Source organism: Oncorhynchus nerka, linkage group LG16 (genome assembly GCF_034236695.1).
Source record: "Oncorhynchus nerka isolate Pitt River linkage group LG16, Oner_Uvic_2.0, whole genome shotgun sequence".
Taxonomy (NCBI): Eukaryota; Metazoa; Chordata; class Actinopteri; order Salmoniformes; family Salmonidae; genus Oncorhynchus; species Oncorhynchus nerka.
Genome location: NC_088411.1, coordinates 44,302,215 through 44,317,260, shown reverse-complemented (window position 1 = coordinate 44,317,260; position 15,046 = coordinate 44,302,215). Strand labels below are relative to the sequence as shown.

The following is a 15,046-nucleotide window of genomic DNA, read 5'->3' as shown; positions in this document are numbered from 1 at the left end:
GGACGCAGACAGACATTTTACACGTGACCATCACAAGTGGACCATCACCAGTGGACCATCACAAGTGGACCATCACCAGTGGACCCTCACCAGTGGACCCTCACCAGTGGACCATCACCAGTGGACCCTCACCAGTGGACCATCACAAGTGGACCCTCACCAGTGGACCATCACAAGTGGACCATCACAAGTGGACCATCACAAGTGGACCATCACAAGTGGACCATCACAAGTGGACCATCACAAGTGGACCATCACAAGTGGACCATCACCAGTAATGCTAAACAGTGTCCTTCTGACTGACTGAAAAACCGTCCATTGAAGGAGGAAGTGATTTTGACAGAGCAGATCCTCGGAAGAGGACGACCAAAGGTTCTTATTCAGACTAAACAAATGTTTGTATTCTCTGGAAAGCCAATGGTTGGGGATTTGACCCATTTCACCAGAGGCCTTTATAAAGCCAGTCGTTTCCCTCCCTCTTATAGCCACACAAAGTTGTTTAACATCTGAAAGATCATTTTGATAGGCCACAGACCAGACTAGAGGCCCTGGACTGACTAATGATTAGGAATTTCATTCACTTGAATGCTTTGATGCATTAATATGCCCAGGTCTCTACATGAATTGTTTTCTGACAAATATACAGTCTCTAATTGGTTGAGGACAGGTCAGTTGGGCGGGGCAGAGAAAGGTCAGAAACAAATTAAATCTGCAGCTTTGTCAAAAGGACAACTGGACAAGTGGTGATGATTTCCCTCGAGAGGTTGTGGCGAAATCTGCACGGAGCCTTCACCGTGCGCTGCCACTTTAAGAGCGCATGAGCAGTGAGCAGTAAGGAAGGAGTAAGGAAGGAGGAAATAAATAGTTATTGTCATTCATGCCCCAACCAATTGAAGCTGTTCTGAGGGCCAAACGGGGTGCAACTCTAGATTAAGAAGGTGTTCCTAATGTTTTGTCCACTCAGTCTGTAATAATGGCACTGTATTATTCCCTATAGGTTGCCATTTGTGGGACAAAACCCAGGACATATCAGTGAACGCTGTGGAAGTGGGATACAACCCAGGCCATATCAGTGAACACTGTGGAAGTGGGATACAACCCAGGCCATATCAGTGAACACTGTGGAAGTGGGATACAACCCAGGCCATATCAGTGAACACTGTGGAAGTGGGATACAACCCAGGCCATATCAGTGAACACTGTGGAAGTGGGACACAACCCAGGCCATATCAGTGAACACTGTGGAAGTGGGATACAACCCAGGCCATATCAGTGAACACTGTGGAAGTGGGATACAACCCAGGACATATCAGTGAACACTGTGGAAGTGGGACACTCCTTCCAGGAACTCACAAGCACCGAGAGTTTTCTAGCTCCGCCCACCCAATCAACAAACTAACCCTCTCCACCAGCCACTCAATCAGCATTCTAACCCTCTCCACCAGCCAGCCAATCAGCATTCTAACCCTCTCCACCAGCCAGCCAATCAGCATTCTAACCCTCTCCACCAGCCACCCAATCACCAAACTAACCCTCTCCACCAGCCAGCCAATCAGCATTCTAACCCTCTCCACCAGCCAGCCAATCAGCATTCTAACCCTCTCCACCAGCCAGCCAATCAGCATTTTAACCCTCTCCACCAGCCAGCCAATCACCAAACTAACCCTCTCCACCAGCCAGCCAGGGACAGAGAGAGGACAGGTCACCTCTCAGAGAGGGGTAACCTTCAGCCTCCCTCCTCACCACTCCTTGTCCCCACCCCTCACAGATCCACTCTCCCCTCCACTAGCCTCTCTCTCCTCCCCCCTCCACTAGCCTCTCCCCTTCCCTCCTCCACTAGCCTCTCCCCTTCCCTCCTCCATCCCTCCCTCCCCTACCTCCCTCCCTCCCTCCCTCCCCTCTCTCTTTCCACTCCCTCCCCTTACCCCTACCTCCCTCCCTTTCCTCTCCTCTTTCCCTTCCCTCCCCTTACCCCTACCTCCCTCCCCTCTCCTCTTTCCCCTCATCCCTCCACTCCCTTTCCTCTCTCCCCTCCCCTTACCCCTACTCCCCTCCCTTTCCTCTCTCCCCTCCCTCCCCTCCCTTTCCCCTCATCTCCCTCCCTCCCTTTCCTCTCCCTCCCCTCCCTCCCCTTACCCCTACTCCCCTCCCTTTCCTCTCTCCCCCCTCCCTTTCCCTCATCTCCCCCTCCCTCCCTTCCCTCCCCTTACCCCTACCTCCCTCCCCTCTCCTCTTTCCCCTCATCCCTCCCCTCCCTTTCCTCTCTCCCCTCCCCTCCCTCCCCTTACCCCTACTCCCCTCCCTTTCCTCTCTCCCCTCCCTTTCCCCTCATCTCTCCCCTCCCTCCCTTTCCTCCCCTCCCCACTTAAATCACTTAATGTTATTACAGCAGTACTAGAATTCATGACCTCAGAGCAGAAAGACCTGCCCAAGACCCTGTTCCACTAATGGCCTCTCCCATTCCATCATCTTTATTAAACCTTTTCCTGTGCCACCACCACCAGCAGCATTTGGTTGTATCATTGCGGGCCGGACGACCAGGCCGGTGGTATTAAATCATATTCCCCCGTGATACGTCTTGACATGGGGGGTTAATGGATATTACCTCCCCCATTTGAAATTTGCCAAAGTGCCCAGGCCTAATTGAATTGGCCTTGATTGCCTGGCCGGGCTGTGCTGTGACAGGGGAAGGCAGATGATACATCGATGGTTATCCCGCTGACCAGGAATGACGTGACGCAGAACGAAAAACTTCCTCTGAGAAAACTAACCTGTGTGGTGTTACAGGGTAGCTAGCAAAAAATGTTACTACGACTAACATTATGGATCTGCATTAGTATACACGTCAAAAGTCTCAATGCAAAGTTATACACCTCTCTTTTCTATTTGAGGAGGTATCACATAAAACGGATCAGAATTCCCAAACAGTGACAAAGTCATGTTCCCTAGAATGTAAAACTCCCAACAGAAATACCTTCACATGTATACCTTCAAATTAAAGCAAATTATTTGCACTCTTGACTACTGGTTTAAAAAAAAAAAACTGTTCTGCTGATACTTTATGGATGAATGTATACAAATCTACTTGCGAGGTTGCTAGCCAATTAGCATGCTAACGTTTGCCCTACTAGACTACTAGCTTTACGTTAGCACTACACGAGTCAGCCAGCTGCTATCAACACCTAGCTTACGGCTACATTAAAGTAAACCAAAGTTTTGGAAATACATAACACCATCTAACCAGTTATCAAAGAATGTAAGCTATATACAGTTATCTTAGCCAGCAAGCTAGCTATCCAGCTAACGTTAGCTATTTAGCCAACTAACTACTAGCCTAGCCAACCACCACGGTTATGGTCGGCAAGCTAGAGCCCAACTACTGGAGACCAGCTAGAACTACTGAAACGTAACGACAAATCAAAGCAGAGAGAGCAGGGACAGATTGAATGATGGCAAAACTTTTTAAAGCGTGCAGACCGAGTTAGTTATCAAAGCTAGCGGGAGGCAGATGCTTCACCGGCCGATGAAGCGTCATGGAATTCAAAAATAGTTAAGATTCCAGATGTCCGTCAGCTAGTGTGCTAGCATAAGCCAAGGTAGAAAAAGTTACAAAACACACGTAGCTTACTTCACAGAGAACATGCCGAAAAGTTGACGAAACAAAAAAAGGAGAACAGACACGAGGTACTACACAATTAGAGCATTTTCTCTTTCGTTTGGAAACGGCAAGAAGGCACTGTAGTCTGCTGTGCTAAGAGGTTCTCACTAGATACCGTTAGCTACAAAGTCAGTGAAAAAAAAAAGCATGCTGCATTGCAGCACTTGCTCCTTGTTTACATAACACTTCCTGGGATTGGTGGATTGTAGCTCACCCTCACCAACAGTTGGGTCTAGAATGTAATTACATGCTAGTGGCTAACGTTAGCCCACTTGAGCTAGCCACCGAGCTAGCATATGAACTCGGTAGCACAGAATAGATCCTCCAATATAATGTTGAGAAATAGTGCATTGTGGGTAGTTTAGAAGATATTTGGAAATAAGTTAATACATATGCAATAACCCAAAAACATAACTATGGTGACTACAACTACGTTACTAAGTCTTTGACCACACTGTGTTGTTATACTGGTGAGTAAAAATTCATGCTTTAAACATTTTGGATGAAAAACGTTCCTGTTTTTAACAAGATATTTTGTCACGAAAAGATGCTCGACTATGCATATAATCGACAGCTTTGGAAAGAAAACACTCTGACGTTTCCAAAACTGCAAAGATATTGTCTGTGAGTGCCACAGAACTGATGTTACAGGCGAAACCCAGATAAAAATCCAATTGATGTAGGGAGATACAGGAGGGTTGGTGTTATGTTTTCAGCATTTCACTGTATGCATCCTTGTAGTCTAACTTCAAACCAGTTAGATATATATATAATTTTTTTCAACAAATTGTCTTTTTACAATAGTGTCTTTTTAAGAAAGGGGCGATGTAGACAAGCTTGATTGATTATTGATTATGAATCAGCTGTGTAGTGCTAGGGGGGAAAAAACCAAAACGTGGACCTCTTGGGGTCCAGAGGACCGAGTTTGTTGAAGACTGAGTGTTTGTGTGTCTACGTGTTTGTTCGCTGATTGTGCCTGTTGAGAGGTGGCTGATGAAGAGAGAGGAAGGGAATCGTCACAGTGTGGTATCAACCAGACAGCCTCACAAATCAGCCTACGCACGTACACACCGTAGGCAGAATCTCGCTCTCCTTCGTCAACAACTCACTAATCACGCCGGTCATCCCTCTCCTCTGCTTGTTGGGACAGGCGGGTTCACATCTAAGAAGAGCTATGAGAGATCAGCCTGCAGAATAACGGACAATGACTTCTAGCAGCTGCAAACCATATATTTAAGAAATATTTATGGAGGACTCAGCCCTTTTATTTGAGGTTAAAGACAGTTTTTTTTTAAATGTTTTGGTTATACTGTATTATTAGGCAAAGCCAAAATAAAAATAGTAAAAAAATATATATATTTAAAAATGATGTTTCAGTCTAAAATGTCATTTAAAATAACTGACATGATCTGTGCCATAAAAATCCATAAAAAAAATCTACCTTTCTGATCATACTATTTTCATTCAACTAACTTACTATTCCATCTTAACGCTTGCTTAAGCAGGCCGATATGCGTTTTAGAGGCCTCGTTCAGACAGCCAGTGTGCGCCCAGGGGCTAAAACGCATCTCTGCCAGAGTTCACTAGGCTGAAGAGAGCGAGCGCTAGCCACCTTTGTCCTTGCATGCAGCCTTTCAATTCAATTCAGTTATTCAAAATGCATTCAGACATGACCCCCCCCCCCCTCTAGCATCCACATTAATGTAGAAGTGTTTAGAAACATATTCTTATTCCGATTTACAATAAAACGTGACTCCAAAATAACACGTGACTCCAAAATAACACTAATTATTGACCATTAATTTCTTTTGGGGTACCAGATGATCTGAAACACAAGCTAAATGAACAGCAGACGCATCCAAAAGAATCACTAGCTTGGCGTAATCATTACGTGGAATATGGGACCAAATACTAAACCTTAAGACTACTTTAATACACAGAAGTGAATTTGTCCCAATACTTTTGGTCCCCTCAAATGGGGGGGGACTACGTACAATAAGTCCTGTAAATCCTAAACGGTTCACCCGATATGAATGAACATACCCTATAATTACAGCTGACAGTCTACACATCCCCTCAAATGGGGGGGACTACGTACAATAAGTCCTGTAAATCCTAAACGGTTCACCCGATATGAATGAACATACCCTATAATTACAGCTGACAGTCTACACATCCCCTCAAATGGGGGACTACGTACAATAAGTCCTGTAAATCCTAAACGGTTCACCCGATATGAATGAACATACCCTATAATTACAGCTGACAGTCTACACGTTAACTTCATAGCCGTTGTATCGTTCCAAATCCAAAGCGCTGGAGTACAGAGGCAAAACAACAACAAATGTCCCAATACTTTTGGAGCCTCACTGTATTTCCCGTTCGGTTTTCATTGGTCAAACATATGAATGTTCAGGTTCAAAATAACGAAGCCTGTGTGGCAAAGTTGAGCAACATGGATATATTGATTGTAACATTACTGGTAAATAAATCCTTGTTTGTTTTTGTTAGTTTATTTGTCCGTCAGAGCTATAATGTTCAAGCACTTGATGTAATCCAGTAATTACCCCAGACACAGACAGACAGAGCAATCAACAGTCCCTATCTACCACTAACCACTAACCAGCCGCTGATTGGGCCGATCTCAGGAAGAGCCAATCAGAGGAAATAACAGGGAGAGGTTGACAATTCCAGGAAGTGATTGTCACAGCAGTAGGTACTGCTGGCTGGTGCTGTAAGAGGTACCTCTTACAGGTTTGGACTGAAGGGTTCTGTCATTTACAGCAAACCCTGCTGTGAGTTACCAGTCATATGTCCTGGTCTTATTTACTCCTTTAGATGAGGGGTCCCCACAGCATTACACAGTACCCAGCCAAATGTAGATGCAATGTCTATGTGGCTCTGCTCTCTTAGATTTCCCAACAGATTCTTGTCCACCAAATTATACCGAACACAAATAGCAACGCATGAAACAGTTACAGTTCAAATAAGGAAGTCAGTGAATATAAATTAATTAATTAGGTCCTAATCTATGGATTTCACATGACTGGGAATACAGATATGCATCTGTTGGTCACAAATACCTTAAAAATAAATACAAAAATGGGCCTCAGGATCTCTGTCACGGTATCTCTTTATCTCATCGATAAAATGCAATTGTGTTCGTTGTCTGTAGCTTATGCCTGCCCATAACATAACCCCACCACCACCATGGGACAATTCTCTGGCAAAAGCTCTGGTGGACATTCCAGCAGTCAGCATGACAATTGTACGATCCCTCAAAACACCAGTGTTCTGTGACAAAACTGCACATTTTAGAGTGGCCTTTTATTGTCCCCCCCAGCACAAGGTGCACCTGTGAAATGATCATGCTGTTTCATCAGCTCCTTGATATGTCACACCTGTCAGGTGGATGGATTATCTTTGGCAAAGGAGAAAATGCTCACTGACCGGGATGTAAACCAATGTGTGCACAACATTTGAGAGAAATAAGATTTTTTTTTGTGTGTGCCTATGAAACATACACATCTGTGTGGTGACTAGAGCAGACACTAGTGAGGACCTGTGACCTCTGACCTGTGACGATGAGACACTCATTCTGCAGCAGGGCTTCAGTGAAGAGGCGAGAGACGATGAGTTCAGGGTTAATCAGGAAGCGAATCTCTTCCTGAACCAGACCCGATCCGGTGACCCCTCCGCCCACAAACCGGTTGGCAAAGTCCACCTGCGGAGAGAGAGAGAGAGAGCAGGGCAGCACACACATGAAGAAGACATCCGAGTACAGTATCTAGGATACATCAGACAGCCGAGTACTACAGTATCTAGAATACATCAGACAGCAGAGTACAGTATCTAGGATACATCAGACAGCCGAGTACTACAGTATCTAGGATACATCATACAGCCGAGTACTACAGTATCTAGAATACATCATACAGCCGAGTACAGTATCTAGGATACATCAGACAGCCGAGTACTACAGTATCTAGGATACATCAGACAGCCGAGTACAGTATCTAGGATACATCAGACAGCCGAGTACTACAGTATCTAGGATACATCATACAGCCGAGTACTACAGTATCTAGGATACATCAGACAGCCGAGTACAGTATCTAGGATACATCATACAGCCGAGTACTACAGTATCTAGGATACATCATACAGCCGAGTACAGTATCTAGGATACATCAGACAGCCGAGTACTACAGTATCTAGGATACATCAGACAGCCGAGTACAGTATCTAGGATACATCAGACAGCCGAGTACAGTATCTAGGATACATCAGACAGCCGAGTACTACAGTATCTAGGATACATCAGACAGCCGAGTACAGTATCTAGGATACATCAGACAGCCGAGTACAGTATCTAGGATACATCAGACAGCCGAGTACAGTATCTAGGATACATCAGACAGCCGAGTACAGTATCTAGGATACATCAGACAGCCGAGTACTACAGTATCTAGGATACATCAGACAGCCGAGTACTACAGTATCTAGGATACATCAGACAGCCGAGTACAGTATCTAGGATACATCATACAGCCGAGTATAGTATCTAGGATACATCAGACAGCCGAGTACAGTATATACAGTATCTATCTAGGATACATCAGACAGCCGAGTATAGTATCTAGGATACATCAGACAGCCGAGTATAGTATCTAGGATACATCAGACAGCCGATTATAGTATCTAGGATACATCAGACAGCCGAGTACAGTATCTAGGATACATCAGACAGCAGAGTACAGTATCTAGGATACATCAGACAGCCGAGTACAGTATCTAGGATACATCATACAGCCGAGTATAGTATCTAGGATACATCATACAGCCGAGTATAGTATCTAGGATACATCAGACAGCCTAGGATACATCATATAGTATCTAGGATACATCATACAGCCGAGTATAGTATCTAGGATACATCAGACAGCCGAGTATAGTATCTAGGATACATCATACAGCCGAGTATAGTATCTAGGATACATCAGACAGCCGAGTATAGTATCTAGGATACATCAGACAGCCGAGTATAGTATCTAGGATACATCAGACAGCCGAGTACAGTATCTAGGATACATCAGACAGCCGAGTATAGTATCTAGGATACATCATACAGCCGAGTATAGTATCTAGGATACATCATAGCCAGTTAGTATCTAGGTGGTGGGGTACAGTATCTAGGATCAGTCAGACAGTTGGGTGGTGGAGGGGCCCAGTCAGTCAGTTGGGTGGTGGGGAGGGCACGTAGTTAGTTGGGTGGTGGGGAGGGCACGTAGTCAGTTAGTTGGGTGGTGGGGAGGGCAGTCAGTCAGTTGGGTGGTGGGGGGGCAGTCAGTCAGTTGGGTGGTGGGGGGGCCCAGTCAGTCAGTTGGGTGGTGGGGGGGCCAGTCAGTCAGTTGGGTGGTGGGGGGCCCAGTCAGTCAGTTGGGTGGTGGGGGGCCCAGTCAGTCAGTTGGGTGGTGGGGGGCCCAGTCAGTCAGTTGGGTGGTGGGGGGCCCAGTCAGTCAGTTGGGTGGTGGGGGGCCCAGTCAGTCAGTTGCGTGGTGGGGGGCCCAGTCAGTCAGTTGCGTGGTGGGGGCCCAGTCAGTCAGTTGCGTGATGGGGGGGCCCAGTCGGTCAGTTGCGTGGTGGGGGGGCCCAGTCGGTCAGTTGCGTGGTGGGGGGGCCCAGTCGGTCAGTTGCGTGGTGGGAGGGGCCCTCGGAAGCAGCACACACAGTCTGCTGTCTTTCTTTGACAGGCTGTCAGAGAGCCCCTCCTCACCAGAGAGCCCTTCACTCCGATGGCAGGGAGCCCAGGCCCTAGCTGAATCTGGTCATGTCACCCATCAGCTGTCAGCCCGTGGCAACCACAGCCTCCACAGGCAAACTAAAAGGTGAAAGGGACTGGGGAGAGGGGGCCGGCCTGACAGGGAGAGAGGAGAACGGACTGGGTAGAGAGCAGAGGGAGTGCAGGGCCTCGACCCCAGTCCCAGCACGCACACTCAGTCCCACAGACGTGTTGTCAGCCGTCCTCTTCCTCAAAAGGACTTGTTCAGTAGCAGTAAGCATTCTGAGTTAAAGCTAGGAGTGCGTGCGCGAGGTCGACTCTTGTGATTGACAATCACAGCATATAAAAAGAGAAGGGAAAGGCAGGGAGGCCCCTCTAGGCTGGATGTGTGGCTTAGAATATAGAATGAAGAACCCTGGCATGTACAGTAAGACTCCTGCTCCACCAAGATGCTTCTAGAATACTAAATCACGCCCTCTCGGCACAACACATGTACAGTAAGACTCCTGCTCCACCAAGATGCTTCTAGAATACTAAATCACGCCCTCTCGGCACAACACATGTACAGTAAGACTCCTGCTCCACCAAGATGCTTCTAGAATACTAAATCATGCCCTCTCGGCACAACACATGTACAGTAAGACTCCTGCTCCACCAAGATGCTTCTAGATGCTTCTAGAATACTAAAACATGCCCTCTCGGCACAACACATGTACAGTAAGACTCCTGCTCCACCAAGATGCTTCTAGATGCTTCTAGAATACTAAATCATGCCCTCTCGGCACAACACATGTACAGTAAGACTCCTGCTCCACCAAGATGCTTCTAGATGCTTCTAGAATACTAAATCATGCCCTCTCGGCACAACACATGTACAGTAAGACTCCTGCTCCACCAAGATGCTTCTAGATGCTTCTAGAATACTAAATCATGCCCTCTCGGCACAACACATGTACAGTAAGACTCCTGCTCCACCAAGATGCTTCTAGATGCTTCTAGAATACTAAATCATGCCCTCTCGGCACAACACATGTACAGTAAGACTCCTGCTCCACCAAGATGCTTCTAGATGCTTCTAGAATACTGCCCTCTCGGCACAACAATGTACAGTAAGACTTCTCCACCAAGATGCTTCTAGATACTTCTAGAATACTAAATCATGCCCTCTCGGCACAACACATGTACAGTAAGACTCCTGCTCCACCAAGATGCTTCTAGATACTTCTAGAATACTAAATCATGCCCTCTCGGCACAACACATGTGCATGTAAAATGGCTCCCGATTTCCTATTTCATCCACTACTTCTGACCAGAGGCCTATGGGCCTTTTGTAAACAAAACAAAAAAAAAAATAAATCTTAAATAATTAGTGCACTAAATAAGGAATAGGGTGCCATTTGGGATACAACTCTATATGACTAAGTATACGGGGTTGTATGTCAACTCTTCCGTACATCTTACCTGCAGCATGCCGTGTCCGTCATCTTCTATGGTTCCTACACATGTTATGTGAAGCTTGGTGAGCTGATTCTGGGAGCTGGAACATAGAAAAACAATTATTTTTTTTAGCTCGGTCACCAATCAGAGAAGAAAAAAAATTCCCCTTGTTCCTATTTAGATAAAATCCATACAATTATTGGATAAAATTAAAAATTTAAAAATTTAAAAGGACAGTAATTCCACATGAAGTGCATTACTTTTTCCAATGTGGAGGTCGATCCAAACACTTTCTTGTGTACGTCACAAGTCCAGTAGGTTCTGAAACATAAAACAAAACACAAAAAAGTTTAAAAAGTTAAAATCAAAATCATCAATGCTTTTGTTTTGAAACCAATATAAAATAAATGACATAACATTGATTTGATAATACAAAAAACCTTACTTTGCTCGATTACACTTCTAAAATAGCACAAAAGTGTTTTCAGTTTCTCCCTCTTCTTTGGGGAAGAGCCCTCAAACAGCCTGAAAAGGAAGTAAGAGTTCATATTAAGTCTCAAAGAGAGTCTTTCAAAGGCTACAGAACATTTAAAATCAAGTTTAAAAATTAGTCTTGTTTCTAACGGTGTAATTAACAGTAGGGATGAACGATATATCGGGGAACATATCGGAATCGGACGATATTAGCTAAAAATGCTAACATCAGTATCGGTCCGATGTCTAGATGAACACCGATGTGAAGAACCGATGTCAAAGCTACCGTGCAGACCTATATAACACAGGCACACGAAGTAATGACGCCACGTAAAATGTAGCGCTACACGTGCAACACAGCATTCCTAACCTCGCCCACAATGTCTGCTGTGTGGATCGACCAGTCAACAAGTCAAGCAGTGCAACACAGCATTCCTAACCTGGCCAACAATGTCTGCTGTGTGGATCGACCAGTCAACAAGTCAAGCAGTGCAACACAGCATTCCTAACCTCGCCAACAATGTCTGCTGTGTGTATCGAGCAGTCAACAAGTCCAGCAGTCATTTGAAAGAGTAAGAACATTTCAGGGAGACAAGTCAAAAGGCGAAATCCAATTAACGCCAAGATAATGGAATTCATTGCCCTTGACAATCAACCGTTTTCTGTCATTGGGTGGTGTTGGCTTTTGCCGACTGGTTGAGCACCGGTACACATTACCAAGTGCGCTATTGTTCAGAAGTTGCCCTACCGGTGTTACACAGTAATAGCGTCACTGCTATTAGCTTCACGACATACTATGGAACGCCATTTGGGTCTTTGCGCGGTTAAGATTCTGGGTTAAACGTGGAACATTGTTATACTCAGAAGTATAGAATCTGAGGAGTGATAGAGACTGGGTTTTTACATCAGAAGTTAATGGTTATCTGTAGGAGCCAGATGGCTTTGGAATGTGTTGGGTGGACGGGAGGAAGTCACCGGAGTGCTATAGGGGATACAGGTGGAGATCTTTGGATTGGGCATCAAGGGGGTTGAGGTTAGAACAGATCCCCCTAAGGGAAAAACAATGGTTTATTACCCAATCATTTCGTCTACCTGTCGGGCCATAAAAGATGTAAGGATTGGAGAGAAGGAGGAGTGCGTAAATTGAAGTAAATATATATATATATGTTGAAACATGTTCTTGTCCAATGCAGCTGTATTGACACTCTGGGTAGAATAAACTTGGTTCAGCTTTCATAAATGTTAGTTGAGTGTTTTACTCTGAGAATTAGAACCTAACACTGCGTCAAAACAGATACACGTCAAATAACACCATCACTATGTGCCGCATTATATAAGCTTCAATGAGCGTCAAGTAACACCTTTCAATTGGAGAATGTTGTGTGTTCGCCAAGCGCCATCACTACTATCAGTAGCACTGTCAAAGCCAAGCGCCATCACTACTATCAGTAGCACTGTCAAAGCCAAGCGCCATCACTACTATCAGTAGCACTGTCAAAGCCAAGCGCCATCACTACTATCAGTAGCACTGTCAAAGCCAAGCGCCATCACTACTATCAGTAGCACTGTCAAAGCCAAGCGCCATCACTACTATCAGTAGCACTGTCAAAGCCAAGCGCCATCACTACTATCAGTAGCACTGTCAAAGCCAAGCGCCACCACTACTATCAGTAGCACTGTCAAAGCCAAGCGCCACCACTACTATCAGTAGCACTGTCAAAGCCAAGCGCCATCACTACTATCAGTAGCACTGTCAAAGCCAAGCGCCATCACTACTATCAGTAGCACTGTCAGCACTGTCATCACTACTATCAGTAGCACTGTCAAAGCCAATCACTACTATGCGCCATCACTACTATCAGTAGCACTGTCAAAGCCAAGCGCCACCACTACTATCAGTAACACTGTCAAAGCCAAGCGCCACCACTACTATCAGTAGCACTGTCAAAGCCAAGCGCCATCACTACTATCAGTAGCACTGTCAAAGCTGTACAAAAAAAGCAAACACCAGCTACAAACGATGTGTTTAAAACACCGCGTTGGTAATAAAGCATTATTTGTTCGACCACAACTTCTGGGCTAGCTAGCGTTAGCTTGGTACACAGCTAGCACCAATACAACCAGCCTGAAAACACCTTCTAGGGTAGCTAGCGTTAGCTTGGTACACAGCTAGCACCAATACAACCAGCCTGAAAACACCTTCTAGGGTAGCTAGCTTTAGCTTGGTACACAGCTAGCACCAATACAACCAGCCTGAAAACACCTTCTAGGGTAGCTAGCTTTAGCTTGGTACACAGCTAGCACCAATACAACCAGCCTGAAGGGTAGCTACCTTCTTGGTACAGTAACACCTTCTAGGGCTAGCTTCTGGGTATAGCTTGGTAGCACAATACAGCCAGCCTGAAAACACCTTCTAGGGTATACAACCAGCCTGAAAACACCTTCTAGGGTAGCTATTTAGCTTGGTACACAGCTAGCACCAATACAACCAGCCTGAAAATTACCTTCTAGGGTAGCTAGGTACACAGCTAGCACCAATACAATCAGCCTGAAAACACCTTCTAGGGTAGCTAGCTTTAGCTTGGTACACAGCTAGCACCAATACATATTATGTTATGATAAACACGTTATAGGGTATATTATGTTATGTTATGTTATATTTATGTTATTTATATTTATGTTATATTATGTTATTATTTATATTATATGGTATATTATGTTATATTATGTTATATTATAATTATAAAGATTATGTTATGTTATATGGTATATTATGTTATATTATATATTATATTATATTATATTATATTATGTTATATTATGTTATATTATGTTATATTATGTTATATTATATTATGTTATATTATATTATATTATGTTATATATTATATTATATTTATATATATGTTATATATTATGTATATTATGTTATATGTTATATTATGTTATATTATATTATGTTATATTATATTATATTATTATATTATATTATATTATAAAGATGTTATATTATATTATATTATTATATTTATATATTATATATTATTATATTATATTATATTTATATTATGTTATGTTATATTATGTTATGTTATATTATATTTATATGTTATGTTATATTATATATGTTATATTATGTTATATTATGTTATATTATGTTATGTTATATTATATTATATTTATGTTATATTATATTATGTTATGTTATATATATGTTATATTATATTATGTTATGTTATATTATTATATTATGTTATATTTATATTATAAAGTTATATTATGTTATATTATATATTATGTTATATTATAAAGATGTTATATATTATGTTATATTATATTATGTTATATTATGTTATATTATGTTATATTATGTTATATTATAAAGATATTATATGGTATATTATGTTATTATATATTATGTTATATTATATTATGTTATATTATATTATGTTATATTATATATTATATTTATATATTATATTATATTATATTATATTATGTTATATTATGTATATTATATTATATTATATTATGTTATATTATATTATGTTATATTATTATATATTATATTATATTATGTTATATATTATTTATGTTATATTATATTATGTTATATTATGTTATATTATATTATGTTATATTATATTATGTTATATTATAAAGACGTTATATGGTATATTATGTTATATTATGTT

The 15,046-nt window shown here is 42.8% G+C and overlaps 1 protein-coding gene across 1 annotated transcript in view; it reads right to left on the bottom strand.

Moving 5' to 3' along the window:
• The window catches only part of LOC115125108 (poly(ADP-ribose) glycohydrolase-like), a 45,044-nt gene extending 33,604 nt beyond the window's left edge, over positions 1-11,440 (bottom strand). The window contains exons 1-4 of the mRNA XM_065002692.1: positions 11,323-11,440; positions 11,138-11,198; positions 10,902-10,977; positions 7,235-7,382 (exon numbers count right to left, since the gene is read on the bottom strand). Coding sequence (XP_064858764.1) covers positions 7,235-7,382; positions 10,902-10,977; positions 11,138-11,198; positions 11,323-11,425 — 388 coding nt within the window. The 5' untranslated portion in view covers positions 11,426-11,440. The remainder of the gene's footprint in view (positions 1-7,234; positions 7,383-10,901; positions 10,978-11,137; positions 11,199-11,322) is intronic.
• Positions 11,441-15,046: the final 3,606 nt, after the last annotated feature.